The 15521-nt window shown below is 47.0% G+C and overlaps 1 protein-coding gene across 3 annotated transcripts in view; it reads right to left on the bottom strand.

Annotated features, from left to right (window-relative positions):
* The window catches only part of ESRRG (estrogen related receptor gamma), a 533318-nt gene that overhangs the window by 467206 nt on the left and 50591 nt on the right, over nt 1-15521 (bottom strand). The window contains exons 1-3 of one of the 3 annotated variants that reach the window (XM_037895721.2): nt 10227-10349; nt 9722-9834; nt 4179-4339 (exon numbers count right to left, since the gene is read on the bottom strand). In XM_037895721.2, the coding sequence (XP_037751649.1) occupies nt 4179-4180 (2 nt within the window). In that variant the 5' untranslated portion in view covers nt 4181-4339; nt 9722-9834; nt 10227-10349. Of the gene's footprint in view, nt 1-4178; nt 4340-4655; nt 4796-9721; nt 9835-10226; nt 10350-15521 lie in introns of those variants that run through there. The other 2 variants (XM_043543649.1, XM_043543651.1) reach the window with 2 other exon arrangements.

Here is a 15521-nt window from a genome sequence, read left to right as displayed (position 1 = left end):
TTATGCCCCGGCGCGGCTGTGCTTGGACCTGGTAGCAAGGAGCTGTCCCTGCGGCGGGCGGCTCTCGGGAAGTTCTGGCGGCTGAGCCGGGAGCGTGGCCGATCTTTCTCACCTCTGCACGCCCCGCACCCAAAGCCGGGGCGTCTGTTTTCACAGTGATAGAGACCCGTTACTTTTGTCAGGGGCCCTGGGCGCCCGCCCCACCCCTATCTCTTCCCAGCGTTTAAGTACCCAGCTGCCGACACCCCCTCCCGCTGAAGTGCCCCTTTGCCGTGTGACTGGCCCGGGGAAAGCACGGCCGAGCCAGGCGCTGGAGCTGGGATTGTACCGGACACGCCAGGGGTTCGCTCCAGACGCTTTAATAAGAGACCAGATGCGGGCAGGATGAACACAGCGGGGCTCAGTCCTGACGGGTCCTTAGCCTGGTGGGGAATCAGGAAGGCGGTGTTGTTCTTTGACTGCTCGCTATCAACACGTGTCTGGGCTTAAAATCTGCCCCTCTTCTTTCTGCCGACTGACAAGCTAGCGGTGCGGTGTGAGTTGCAAACAAGACTATGTAGCTATTCGCTGATCTTTTTGGTTTCCTGGCAGATTTCCTGTTCATCTCACTGGTAGCTTAACCCTGCTTGAATTTCGTTGGGCATTAGCTATATTTTTCTGTTGCTATCCGATGGTTGAACGTGCGTTTGTTGTTTGTTTTAAACATACCAGCGCTTTTTAGCCAGCTAAAGACCTGTATTTAGCCCTTTAATTCTGCAGGTTTGTTACCTGTTGCTATGCAGAAGATGTTGGGGTTTTCCTGCCTGTTTGTTATGCATTTGTTGTGGGGGTGGGTTTTATTTGCTTGCTACACATTTGTGCCAGCAAAGGTTAGACTTTAAATTATGCCCAGATGATTCGGATCATGTTAGGGCAGAACAGTAATTGCGATCACACGCTAATTCTAAAGCTACATTCTAAACTATTTTCGCAGTAATTTCACAACTTCAAACACGTTTTAATTTATTTAAAGAAAAGGTAGGGGAAAGAGTAAACCGTTTTGAACAGACTGAATGTGGGCGATAATAGTTCAGCTAAATTACTGATGAACTGTATAAAATAAATGCCTCCCTGTAATTACCTTTGGAAGAAGGAAAGGGAATTATAATTCTTTGCGGACAGGCGTTTTCATATGAAAGGGTTAATTTAGACTCATCTGCACACAGATAATAATTAAAGGGGGATCCAGGTTTTTAAAAAAATGCTTTTAGCGCTCTAAGAAGGACACCTTTCCTTGAAGGCGAATATAATCTAATACTTATTTAGCATAGGAAATAAATAGTGATCTTGGTATAGAAAATGTAAACTGCATGTTAGCCTGTAATGGGCCAGCCGTGGTTCTAAGCTTAACACGTTCAAGGTGTTTCATTATCTAAAGGAATTTCAATTTTTCTCTGAAGCCATTTATAACATTGAAGCAAAAAGAATTGTTTCGCCAGACACTTTCATCAGCAGAAATGTGATCAGCCTTCGCCATCATCAGAAACATCTGAGCGGGGGGGGGGGGGGGGGGGGGGGGGGAGGGGAGTAGAGAGAAACTAAGCTGCGCGAACTAGAAGGGTATGAGGTTCCGTTGTAAACCCGCTTTGGGAGTGTACTGCTCCTTTGGAAAGCAAGGGCTAAAACTTCGTTTCAGTCATTGCCCTTAGTTAACTAGTGCCGACTCCACAGCTCAGCACAGCTCCAGGTGTTAGTTCTGTGTAGGCACATAAACAGAAGCAGACGGTATGATTGGTATGATCTAATCAAATAAATTAAAGTAGACATGGGGAGGGGCACACCTACGTTTGGATTTCTTAAAAAAAAAAATTAAATGAGTTCTAAGGGATACTCCCAACCTCAGCCTCTCTCATGTGTGTGCAACAAGCCCCGGCTTTTTGAATCCAGCCTCCTCATTGTTGCTTGGGGGTTGTTTTAAAGAGAGTAACCTTTCCCTAAATACCCTGCAATTTGTGCGGATGAGAAGGGGGCACAATAGGACGTGGGGCGGGGAAAAGTTTTGCAGGAGGGCTGCGTTTCAAACAGTTTGTTTAACAGGCACTAATTCTGCTTGTAGCAGAGATGTAGGTGGATACTGAAAACATCTTCCACCGGGGTGTCCTACTTTAGCAATTCTAATTAAAAGGGAGTTTAAAAGACGCAAAGAAAGAGCAGGCTATGCTGTATTTCCAGTGGGCGTGGGAGACAGTACCAGAGACAAAACGCTTCGAGCTTGTTCTAATGTGCACCTTTGTTTAAAAAAAAAAAATCACGCTCGCCCTTTGATATGAACTAATGTATTTTTAGCTGAATTTCTTTCTTCTGCTGTGTGTGATCTGATACCTACCGTGTGGCCCTGGCCCACTTTCAGCCCTGCAGGTGCCCTGTATTGTGTGTATTCCTGAAAGGCAAGGGAAAAGCCTTGCATCTAGCACTCTTGCGCCCCTATGCCTGTGATTGTCAATTCAACGTGTCCGAAAGAGGGGTCAGCAAACCACGATCCCTTCCCGCTGTTGACACCTGCCCCAGCCAAGAAGAGCTATGGCTTTGTAGGTGCAGTGTGGGGAGTGGGGATCTGACGGTCCAACACCTTGAAGCAATACGGCAGCCGGCTTGCCTATGCCGCTTCTCCACGGCGGCGTATGGAAAAGGAGACTTCACGGCCACCTATAAATGGCATTGGATCCAAGTCACTTTTTCCACATGATGCAGCAAAGTTATAGCCAAGGCACTGCACGTTCTCCCCGCTATTGTGCGCGCGCTCGAGTCTGAAGCCGCTGCGTTTAAAGGCCAGGCATGGCCACGAGTGCGCTGGAACCCGCAAGTGATCGGGGGATTCCGACGGGCGCCAACACAAACACTCGCTGGTTTTCACTGAACTTGGATCATGGGGCGGGGGAACAGATACAGACACTCACCGTGCTCTTTGGCTTTCCAGGGTAACTCCTTCTCGCTCTCTTCTTTGTGGCTAAACGAAGAGAGGTTCCAGCCCGGGCACACAGTCTAACGCCCTGGATCACCCTGACTGTTAATTTAATGCTACGCTAAGCCGGGAGTGTATGATTGGAGCTCAAGTATTGGTTTAGAAATGCTGGAAGCGAATTCACTCTCCCACGCTCCGCATTCCCCAGCTGAGGGTCTCCCAGCCTTAGGGTCTCCCAGCATTGCATAAAGCAACATACCAACCTTTCCAAGAGTCACGTTCCTATTACAGGTTGCATTTTGCTCCAAAGAGTCATCCGTGCGCTATCTGAAACGCACGTGGCGTGCCCTGCATGCGGTGTGTGGCTTGGTTTCACTTGACATATTGTGTCACCCTGAGCTTTGTGACTGCCTGAAAAGCCTCACCTATCGGAAGAGGGGAGGCAAGACACCGGATAGATCGGGGAACAAACTCTAAACCACCCTATGGCCACCCCACTAAAATCCCGATTCCCTCCACGTGAAATTTGATTTCTAAGGCGGGCACCTTCTGCGGGAGAATAATGGAGACCAGGATAGCAGAGCACACTGTGTGATCTGTGTCCGCCCTCTCCCCTTCAAACTGTATTCACAGCCAGCCAGAGAGAGCATTGACTGCTGTTTGCAGCATTGCCTACCTGTCTGGGCATCACGTTTGGAGCCGGCCGCTAGTCGCTTCTATATGCGGAATCTCCAAGCCCCCTTCTCTTTCTTCTTTATATTCCTTCCACCCACCGATCCCCGGGTTTGGATGAATACAGATGGATACCCCGTATCGCTACCCGGGTGATTGTCTCGGGGTCTAAACTAGACAGGAAAAGAAAGCGGGGGGCGCGGGGGGGCCCCGCTAACCCGTGTTATTTTTCTGTTACTAATTCCCAGTCGGATCGGACTCAAGGGACAAGGCGATCGCTTAATAAACCCTCCTTCTCTTTCCACCACTGCTTCCTTCCTTCCTTCCTTTTCTCCAGCACATTTCGCCCCCCACCTCCCACGTTTACTTCTTCCTCTTCGTGAGGCATAAACCAGGCAAACTAAAACTTTATCAAAAATAGGGAGAAAGGGAAAGGACAGGCGAAAATAATAATAAATAATAATAATAATAATAAAATATAGAAAGGGAGGGGAGGTGGGGAAGACAGTGCCTGCGTCTGATCACTGACCATCTGTGCAAAAGGTGATCATTGTTAGGTACTCACATGGCTGGATGGCAGAGCTGCTCTTAGCAATTAATAAATCTCTCAGCTTGAGATCTTCTTCCCCGGTTTTGCTTGTAGCTCTCTCTGTGTGTGTGTCTCTCTCTCTCGCTCTCGCGCTCTCTTCCACACACAAAACCGGTCAGATGCTTCAGGACCGGTCACTTTGCAAGGGGAACAACACGGGAGGGTTTGTATTACTCCAGGTTCGTGTGTGTAGCCTATAAATACCGAACTTTTTGATGGAATCAGCTAACAAATGAGAGGAGAAGGCGTAATTTTGCGCATGGAGCCCCCCTTTCTCTTTGTGAGATTAAAAACCCCCCAGGCAGCAGCCAGGGCTAAAGTTGTGGGTGTGTGGGAAGGAATTTGACTTTATTGGGATTGTGTGTGAGGGGTTTGTTTGTTTGTTTGCTTTTATTTTTTTCCCTAGGACATTTATATTAGCCCCCTCCCCCCCAACCAAGGGGAGAAACTGACCTGGATTAGCACGGACTTTCTCTCCCAGTGGGTTCTGTGGTGCCTTTGATGGGTGTTTAGGAGGGAGGGGTCAAGAAAGCACACACCTGTCCGTGTGGAAGTGAAGGAGATGTGATGGATCAGGCTGCGGGGGGGGGGGGGAGGATTAGTGAGTTTACCCTCACTTACCTGAAAAATAAAAAGGGGAACACTGGAGAATTCAGCCTGAAATTATTAGTGGGGGGATTTTATTTGGGAGAGAATGGACGGAAGGGAGGGGGGTGTTTGGCTGGGGCTTTTAACCAGCCACCCATACATATATCCCCCCGCAAAACAAAACACTGAGAAACACCTCGCTTTGCGGCTTTAATGAGCCCAGGAATCCTAGAATGCGGGAGCGTATTAAATTATTGGCACCAGCTTTGAGCCCGACGGGCAGGGGGCTGGGACACCCCCCCCCCCGCAAAGAGGGCATCTTGGAGGGTTGTTCTGAAAATTGCTGCTTACTTGGTTTGCCTGCATCATTCCAGAGCCACTCTGGATTTCTCTCCCCCAGCTGGGATCAATTCCTCAGTTTGACTCCTCCTGCCTGAGCTAGGGGGGTGATGTGAGGTCCAGGGACAGGTTTCCTTGCAAAGACAACCCCCTTGTTGTTTAGGCTCTGTGGCTGCACAGGGGTATGCCGCTCATTGGGGTTGCTTGTCTCTTTCGCTTTGGTGCCAAGATTTTTGTTTTTTTGGGCGGGTCCCTACCACCCTGAAAGCGCTAGAGGATACTACAGTCAACCAAAGCCCAACACATACTGGTCAAGCCCTCTGCAAAATTCTCAGGTTGCAAACCTGGGAGGGGACAGTGCCCCTCAATCCAATGCCCTTTTCCCCAGACCCGGGGAAACAGTTTGTGGTGCAGCTAGTACAAACTTTTCCCTTAAATGCGCCCCATTCCCCCCCCCCCCTCCAGTGTGTAGCTGGGGCTGGAACTCAGAGGGGATTATCCCCAGGACACACGCTCAGCCCTTGCTCTCTTTCTCGGGAGAGGATCTGGCCTTACTGGGGTTTGTTCCCCTTTCTTTGGGGATCAGACAGGTATTAATTTAGGCAAACTTTCCCCACCACCTTTCTCTGAGCTGGGGCTCTTTCTACAGGACCGTGGTCTGAGCCTGGACTGTGTCAGGCGATCGCCATCTCTCCTGCGGCCCGCCAGCTGGGTACTCCACTGGCCGGGCACTGCCCGAGGGACGTTCGCAGCCCCCGGCGGGAGTGGGCGGGGATTACTACTCTTCACCCAGCCGTGAGCTCTGCGATATATTCAGTCTTTTAAAAAATCTCCTGCATAAACCCAAACCCCTAATTTAAAAAGACTCAGGAAGAAACAAACTCGGGAGCAGAGGGGTCAGTTCACCCAGCAAACAGCAGCAACGTTAGGGGCCCATTCTACCCCTCGCTGCCCAGTCCGGCGGGGCTGGGGGGGCGGGGCGGGGTGTCTCTGCCTCGTCCGGTCTCCTTTCATCCCTCTGCCCCGCTTTGTGAAGGTCCGGGGCGGGGGAGGGAGGAGCGATTATGGGGCGGTTGTGCGAGGTTGATCCCTGGCTTGCAACACGGAGTTCCGCAGAGTCTGCCAGAAGCCCCGAGGCAGAGCCGCTCTCCTCCAGCTCCATCCTCTACTTCAGAGCAACTCCCGCTGCGGGGCTGTGCCCCTACGAGCAAGTCAGGGCGGGCTCCATCCCCCCTCCCTCAACTATTTCGGTGACTATACTTAGCAACGTTGGCACTTTGGGGTCTCCCCCGCTAAGGACAGCTACCTGTCTGCGGGGACACTGAATTGCAGGCGGGGTCACCCGTGGAGATGCTGCTCGGGAGCCTAGCCCTGGGCGCTCTGCAGAGGTTTGCTCCCCTACCAGGCCGGGGTGCTGGGGCTCTGGGCATTTCAGGCCACATGGGGCCAGTTCGCGCAGCGGCGACTTTCCTCGCTGGCATGCACCGAGCGGAGTTTGTTTTTGCAGCGGGGCTGCATGTGATGCCCCCAGACGTCGTGGGACACAGACTTTGTGTGGGACGCCCCGTTCCTCGGAAGGTGCGAGCTGGCGTGGCAAGCGGGGCTGGCAGCGTGTCCCCCATTGAGCTGGCCTGTTCTGAAGCAGGCACATAAGTGATGTGCTGCAAAACACGAGGAAAAAGCGGCTTGGGTGGGGAGGGCTGGAGGGTGGCAAAGCATATTGCACTCTGTGTTTCCTGCAGCCTCTACCCTGGTGCCGCTGGGCTCCGCACAAGCCCTCAAATTCCACCACGGGGTGGGGGGGGGGGAACCCAAAGAAAGATCACTTGGGAACAACAAATTGTCCAACACGCACTAGACTACACTTTGTATGCCACTAAAAAGTGCGTGTATACACACAAACTATGACTACGCACTACATGTAATATAGACTCTACACACTCATACGTACACACTCGCACATATAAAATACATCGTGACTGCATATATAATGTGTGCACCATGTATATACAAGCGATAAAGAATGGTTATATATAAACAGTCTTTACAGCGTGTGTATATATAATCCGCGGTCTTATTCAGGGAATAGCGATGCCCATACACCAATCATGCCGTGTATATGTCTACACACATACACACTATGTGTGTATATATATATACACACACACTCTATAAAGAAAGTCATATACATATATGACTTTATAGAGTCTTTCTTTAGAGTCATATATGTAGAAAGTCATATATGTGACTTTCTTTATAGAGTGTGTATATATATATATACACATACACATTGTGTGTATGTGTGTGTAGACATATACATGGCATATATATGACTTTCTTTATAGAGTGTGTATTATATATAGTGTGTATACATATACATGGCATGAGTGGTGTATGGGCATTGCTATTCCCTGAATAAGACGGCTGTAATCCGCTAGTAGGGATATAGGAAGAGGAAGAGAGAGACATACAACCCCCGACATTAGCAACCCCCTGTTTCCCTTTGCTCTGTGCTGGGGATATTAAAGGGTTTCTTCTACCAGGCTCTCTCAAGTGATTTTTAGTCTGGCGCTCTGGTCTATCCATATACATTTCCAATCTCATGGCTCATAAACTATTAGCAAAAGGATTTCATTATTCACCTTCTGTATCCTACAAAAGAGAAAAAAATATATACTCTTGGTAACAGCGAGGACGGGTCTGGGTTTAAATCATAGCCCCCTTCTGCGGCTTCAGTCTGATAGCTACAATTCTAGTCAGCTTGCAAGGACCGGCAGCCTCCCTCCGGGCGTCTGTCTGGAGCTGGGGCCGGGGCAAAGTATTTTTGCCATGGCGTGTGCCTAGCCGCGCCCAGCACCGTGTCCTCGGGGCAGGGGTTGCGTGGGGATTATTGTTCAGAGGTCGCGACTGCCGCAACAGTTTCATGAAACAGAAGCAAACGAGGAGGCGGTTGGACTGCGCCGGGGAGAAATATTCCGGGAGGAAGGAATAGGTTGAAAAAAGTCTCCTCCGACTTGAATAAATGAAGAGTTTTAAGAAGTGGTTTTGTTGGCCACGCCAATCCGATACAGCATTTCCCAGGGTGTGACATGCCAGCTCCCTGGTGCATAGGTGGGGGATACACCCTCGCCGAGCGAGGGTCCGGGACTACGGGAGACAAGGCATCATCCCGGGGGGACGTGGGCGGGGGGATTTCAGGGGAGGCTGCACTGAGGCCTGTAAATTGCTACCGTTAGGCGAAGTTGAATGCGAGAACAGGCAGGCAGTCGAGGTGCTGTGAATGGACTGGTAGCCCAGGCTGAGTATAGAAATATAGGGCCCGATCCTGCAGTCTTTACTTAGGCTAGTTTGCCCGTGCAGTGACTGGGAGCCTGGCTTGAACACACCTGAACACAGAAATGTTAATACCCAGGGCAAACTCTTCTTTTTCTCTTCTTTAAAAAAAAAAAAAAAAAAAGGATTGCAGAGAAGTTTGGACCACGAGGTAATTATAAAAGCCAAACTAGCCACTTTAGAGAGAGACCCACTTTGCAATCTTACACCGTGGAGCAAAATATTTCAGCCAAGTCTCAGGTCATCATCAACAATAGAGCAATGTTCTCTCTCTGTTTAATATACATGGTGTGGGAAATGAAGGGAAAACAGAGCTAGCACCTGTAGTGATAGAGGGGAAAAAATCAAATTACTATTTAATATTTTTGGATGATTGTGCAGGGCGCGCTTCAAAAATACTCCATATTTAATTATATCTCTAATGACTTTTGGGGGGGCTGCCAGTGCTATTTCATGTTAAGAAGCGAAAGGCTTTCTACTCAGTTTTTACATTCCGGTATCTTCAAAAAGATTTTCCTTGTGTGTTAATTGCATGCTGTTAAGCACATCTGGGACTGCAAAGTGACCAATCTGGACCAACTTTTAATTAACACATTGACCTGATGAAGAAGCAGACTCCTTCAAAAATGTGCATGTTATATAAATATAAACATCCTGCATAAATTACCAGATTGGTGAGGATAATTACCAAAATGGGGGAGTCTTTGTCTGTGCACATGTTGGAAATATACAGTTATTTCACACACACTGGCCATGTTAATGAAGCAGAGTTTTGCAGTCGTGCTTTTGTACAGCCATTTAGACGAGAAATCAGAGAGATCCTTAACCTGAAGAGGGATTTTAAAAATAACAGCCAAATCATGAAAGATTTTTACTTTAAGGACTCTGAGAACCTGGAAAGGGTCCCTGTGGCTGCCGGACACCTTGGAGGAGCCATCGCTACCTCCAGGCGATTGTATCCGGGGGGCTGGGGGTGGAGGAACTGGAGACATTCAGCGATGTGCAATAGGTAGAAGCAGCATCAGGAAGGAAAGAAGGGTGGACGGACGGATCGGGCTACAGATGAGAAATACTCGTGTAGTAATTGAGCCACCAGCATTTTAGAAAGGTTCAAGACAGATAAAACCTTTGGAAGGGGTGTGTGTGTGTGTGTGTGTGTGAGAGAGAGTGTGAGTGTGAGTGTGAGAGAGAGAGTTATCTACGCAAGGCAAAAATAGGGGTCAGTGGTCTGAAATCTTAACCCCGTTTCGCTTACTTACTTTTATCTCGCTAATGGTTTTTGTTGGTCGTTCATTCCAGCCCTCATTTGAAGTAGCTACATGCAGCCAGAGACACAGGAGTGTATAACTCTGGAGTTAAATAGTAACTTCCCCTGAAGGTAATAATTAAAGTTCTTAGTTTAAAAAAACCCCGACATTTCCCCCTCATAGCAACACAAGTTTCTATTTAATAGAATAGACTGATCCTACAGAAACACTCATCAGAATCACCTCTGAACAGATACGACCTGGGACGAAAGCTGCTTTAAATTCGCTACGATCACGAACATTGGCTGGATTTCCGTCCCCGCGTTTCTTTTTATTTAAAAGGGAGCTTTTAAAAATGTGTTTTGTAGGAGAGCTTGCCAGACCCAAATAAATCCAAAGGCAAGAGGAGAGAGAGATGCACACAGGCATATTCCAAGTGCTTCTTACATCTGGGGATTTAAGTCTTTACATGATGGAAGAAGAGGTTTGATTCAACAAAGGACTACAGGATACCCACCTCGGAGCCGGGTTTGAGGCAATCCGGAAGAGCTCTGTCTTTTGGGTCGGAAATCTCTGGCACCGCTCTGATAGTGCTTTTGAAAGTTTTAGGGGAGCACCCTGCTTTGAGAGCATAGATTCATCTGCCACAGAAGTGCACCACACACCTGATATCAAGGGAGAGACAAGAGCTGGCTAGCTCCAGCTGGTCCTGCATTTGATTGCCTCCGGGTTGTTAACATGGGTGCTGTGGTGTTTTGATAAGAAAAAAGGAGTCAGCAGTTTGGTTGGGAAAACTCTGGGTTGTTGAAGATGGTTGCAATTTTAAGCTAAGGAATTTGTTGTTGCTGGGACGATTTTTACAATGCATTCCCAGCTGGTCCCTGCTATCTCATCAGTTACTGTTAGCACTTAACTATTTTTCTTACTTTTCTAAGGAAGTCAGACAATGGCATGAACTTCTATGCAGCTTCAGGGCCTGGCCCCTGCAATGTATGCGTTCACATGAAGTGCACCGAGCAAGGGGTTTTGAAACAAGGATGAAATCCTTGCTAGTCACACAGGCAACACATTCTGTCTCCACAGGATCCCAGAGTTGTTCATCTCAGGCCTCTCCTTAATGGCTGTGTATTAGGCCACTTCAGTTCAGGCTGCGAATTCTTTTTTCCATACTGTACAGACGTACCCATAGAAGCCACAACACTGAACTGCAGGCAGCTGTCCCGAATGAGTTTATTATTCAGACTCCCCCTCCCCCCCCCCCAACAATAGTTTAAATCACAACATTCTAAAAAGCAGAGCTAGGAAATAAAAAAAGGGACATTCTGTCTAATATATATGCCCTTGTGGGGCAGAGCAGCACAATAAATTGGCAGGCCAGAGGGAGCCAGGGAGCCAGGAGTAAAGACGTAGGTTACAGCCTACCGGGAGAAAACCTGCTCCAGGAGGTACACCACGGGGGATTTAGAATTAGGCGTAGTGGGTTCTGTCCCCAATTCTCACACTAACTCCTTTTCTGTTTGTATCCCTGTTTGTAAAAGGGACTAATAACACCTGCTCACCATGGCGCTTCTGTGTGTGGCTTTACTAAACCAGTGCTTGAAAAAACTATCTGAGACCCTCAGAGGAGAGGTTCTATATGGGCAGGAGAGGCAGTGATGATAACATCACTTATTATTAAGGTTCCCTGACACTTCCATGCCCAAGTCAGACCCTGACTTCAGTGACTTATAACTTTTGCCAGAAGTTAACTGTTTAGGCTGAATTTTTCCATGCTGGCTGTCTGCCTCAGGCTGAATATGTTGCAAAATTTCAGCCAAAATGGTGCAACCATTTCTGAGAATGAGGCACTGTTTTGCCCCTATTAAAAAGTGAGCCCTTTTCTTTAAAATGCATTGGAAAAGAGACTTGAAATTTGGTAGAATTTGTGCCAGGCATGAGCCTTTTGCTAGCTGCATGAAAATTCACTCAAATTTGGCCTTTAGTTTAGTGCTCATGAAAGGTGCTAGACTGGAAGCAGTATTTCTCTGTTTGTCTCCTGCTCAGGTACACAATAGACAGCAGAGCGCTTCCCTGTCTTAGGGTATGCCTACACTAGAAATGCTACAGAGGCATTGTAGTGTAGACACTAAAGGGATGGCCGGGGTTCTGCCATCACTGTACTAAAGCCTCCTCTCTGAAGGCTTGTCTACGCTTGAAACGCTGTAGCAGCACTTCGGAGTAGGCATTACCTACTCCAATGGGAGGTATTCTCCTCGCAGTGTAGGTAATTCACCTCCACGAGAGCGGGTAGCTAGGCCTACACTGGGGCTTCGGTCGGCTTAACTACATCTCTCAGGGGCATGAGATGGGCTTCTCATGTCTTACAGGCCCTATTACGAACGTGATCCGTTATTCCAAGAACTGTCTAAAAGAAGAAATTGTGGAAAACAAAAAACAGTTCATTGACTTTATGAGAATTAGACAGAAGGCCTGATTCTAATCTCATGTAGATGAGTTTAGATTTTAGAACTTCTGATTTCACTGATGTTATAGCTGCCTTTCACCACTGGGAGATCATACTGCACCACTACACTTCTATGAATATGAATACTGTTATGAGCCATGGGTCTGATGTTGCACCCACTGAAGTCAACAGAAGTTTTGCCATTGGCTTCAGTTAGAGCAAGGTCGGGTCCCATAAATATGAATCATTATGTTGAATAGCAATGGGCCTATAGCCTTAGTTGTCATTCTTATATTTGGTTCCCAGCCAGTAAAAGAAAGTTCATTCATTACAAACAATAGAAAAGATACACCTAAGCCATTCCAGTCTCTGTTAAATAAGTATTTAGAATTAGCAAAATACACCAGTGTGGATTTTAAAATCATTCACTTTAAGGTGTAGTACAAAAGTCCAAATGACAAAAAACACTTACAACAGAAATCCTGTATTTGTATTCCCTGCATTCCTCTAACCACAACCATTTGTTAAAGGATCAAAATGCTGATTTCTAGGTGTGCCTGACCAAGTCAAGGTCTTATATTCATGTAAACAAAGTATTAGCTTTGCTTGTGATGATCAGCCCATCTCATCCCACAACAGAGGTGGCTGTATTTCAAAGACTGATAAGTGTCCCTACATAATGGATATACATGTCATACATACCTATTGTTGACACAGGAGAATTTTGACACAGGACAACTGTTCTGGGGGAAAGGTGCTGGATCAGGAGTGTGCAAACTACAGCCCAGAGGCCACATCTGGCCCTTCAGATGTTTTAATCTGTCCCTTGAGCTCTCGCCGAGAAGCGGGGTCGGGGGCTTGCCCTGCTCCGCAAATGTTGTGGCTCCCGGAAGCAGCGGCATGTCCCCACTCCGGCTCCTATGTGTAAGGGCAGCCAGGGGGCTCTGCACACTGCCCCCACCGCAAGCACCACCCCTGCAGCTCCCATCAGCCAGGAACCGTGGCCAATGGGAGCTGCAGGGGCAGCGCCTGCGGACAGGGCAGTCCACAGAGCCGCCTGGCCACGCCTGCGCGTAGAAGCCGGACGGGGGGGACATGCTGCTGCTTCAGGGAGCTGCTTGAGGTGAGAGCCGTCCGGAGCCTGCACCCCTGACCCTAGCGTGACCAGATGTCCCAATTTTATAGGGACAGTCCTGATTTTTGAGTCTTTTTCTTATACAGACTCCTATTACCCGCAACCCCCTGTCCCGATTTTTCACACTTGCTGTCTGGTCACCCTACCTGATCCCCTCCAGAGTCCCAACCCCCGCCCTGATCCCCCTCCTGCCCTCCACCCCCCTCGGTCCCAGCCCGGAGCCCCTCCCTCACCCTGAACTCCTTATTTCTGGCCTACACCCCCAGCTGGAGCCCTCACCCTCTCCCGCACCCCAACATCCAATTTTGTGAGCCATACAATTTCCATACCCAGATGTGGCCCCCGGGCCAAAAAGTTTGCCTACCCCTGTGCTAGATGATGTACAAACTACAGAAATAATCTGTACTTTAGCTAGGTGTACCTGGGAGGGATCCAGAGCAATAGCAGGGCCTACAGTGAATCACTTGAGTGCAGGGTTTATAGCTGTTACAGTGGGATCATTAATGACCACATGTGTGAAGGCCCTTGGCTTTATTGCTGCATGAATGAAACCTGCTCTTGCCTTGGACCCTTCCAACACACACCCGGGGAAGAGAGAAAATAGAAGAATATAAGAAATAAGATTATTATCAGAGCTTTCTTGAACATGAGGAGCTCACTCTTTACTAGCAATTATTAGTTCATCTCTGTCACATTCACCTTTCTGGAATTATTTCCCTGCTGGATACCATCTTTGATTCAAACAGCGTCTTTTTGTAGAAATTGAAAGGCAAAGTTAGATTAAGGATGATTAGACAATTCCAAATTCTACCAATCACTAGCTCTGTGGCCTTGGCCAGTTCATTTAGGGAATATTTTCAAAGGCACAAATGGCAGTTAGAAGCCTAACCTGACTGTCAGTGGGCGCTAGGTGCTTAACTGCCATTTGTGCTTTTGAAAATCTGCCTTTTGTTGAATCTGCATCTCAGTTCACACATTTTCAAAGTAATGGGAACAACCAAATGTATCTGCTTCACAGCTGTAATTATTGGTGGTATAGTTCTCTGAGACCTTCCAAGGAAATATACCAGATAAACACAACTGTTATTGAAAGTTCTGTGTGATATAAACTGTAGAACTGAGACCAACACAACAGCAGACAGCACACACATTGAAGAAGACACACAAATTGGTACCCTAGAATATATAGGATGGATGGGCCAGGACAGAGATGTTCAGTGTGGTCTTTCTTCTGTTTGGATGGAATGAGACTGTGATGATGAAGATAAAGGATCAGTAGGAACGTATGTAGAACCTGATGATGAAGTAGTTTGACAATTAATGAGGCCAAGATTAATTAAAATATATATTACCTTCCAAAATCGCCATAAAAATTCCCAGACTATCTTATTTCAATGGGTTTAATCACTATTATCTGTGCCTGAAGGGTAATTTTTTAGAACTGTTCCATATTTTCTTCAATATCAATACTTCTGGGATGTCAGTTTTTCAGAATTTATCTGAGCCTTACATTTGGAGTTCCTGAATATCATGAGTTGTAAAGTAACCCGATCAAATGCTAGAGGCTAGATTTAAAGCAGAGGCAGAGAGTCCCAACAAAACATTGAAACCTAAAATGAATTTAAACTCTGGTTCATTGAGTGGAAAGACTATAGATCTACAATGTACATAATTAATTAGACTCAAATGTACCGACTTCCTTAAATGTACTAATATTTTTAAACATGTGAGTGAATCAGGTCACAGACTGGAACAAAGTGTCTTGTGAGCAATGTCCTCATCAAAGTGAGTTTGAAGATAAGCACACAAGTGCAAGGTCTCAACTCAAATAATAATATTTTTAAATAAGTGATCACTGTCCCAGGATTTCAATTTATTTATGCTTTGAACACATTTTATTCCATTTAACTTCTGATAAATATATATAGTTTTAACTTCTGTTTGGTAATGTTCCTTTGTGGTAACACAGTACTGTTAGTGTTAAGGTGCACTGAATTTTTTTTCCTTTTATTTCAGGTAATTATTTTTCTTTCAGTGTTTTTGGTTGCATATTTTGTTTCTTCCATTTTTGCTGGTTTGGAGTCCATTCTCATACTGGTATCAAATCAGAGCTGCAATGGTTTTATACTGGTATAAGTGGGAGGGAAAATTAGTCTCTTCATACTATTTCTACTTTTCAGTGTTGAGATTTTCAGACTCCTTTGATCTAATATGGACTGTTCCTTCCCAAATCT

This window comes from Chelonia mydas, chromosome 3, assembly GCF_015237465.2.
Source record: "Chelonia mydas isolate rCheMyd1 chromosome 3, rCheMyd1.pri.v2, whole genome shotgun sequence".
Lineage (NCBI taxonomy): Eukaryota > Metazoa > Chordata > Testudines > Cheloniidae > Chelonia > Chelonia mydas.
Note: the sequence above shows the minus strand (reverse complement) of the source record. Positions and strands in the feature narration are given on the sequence as shown.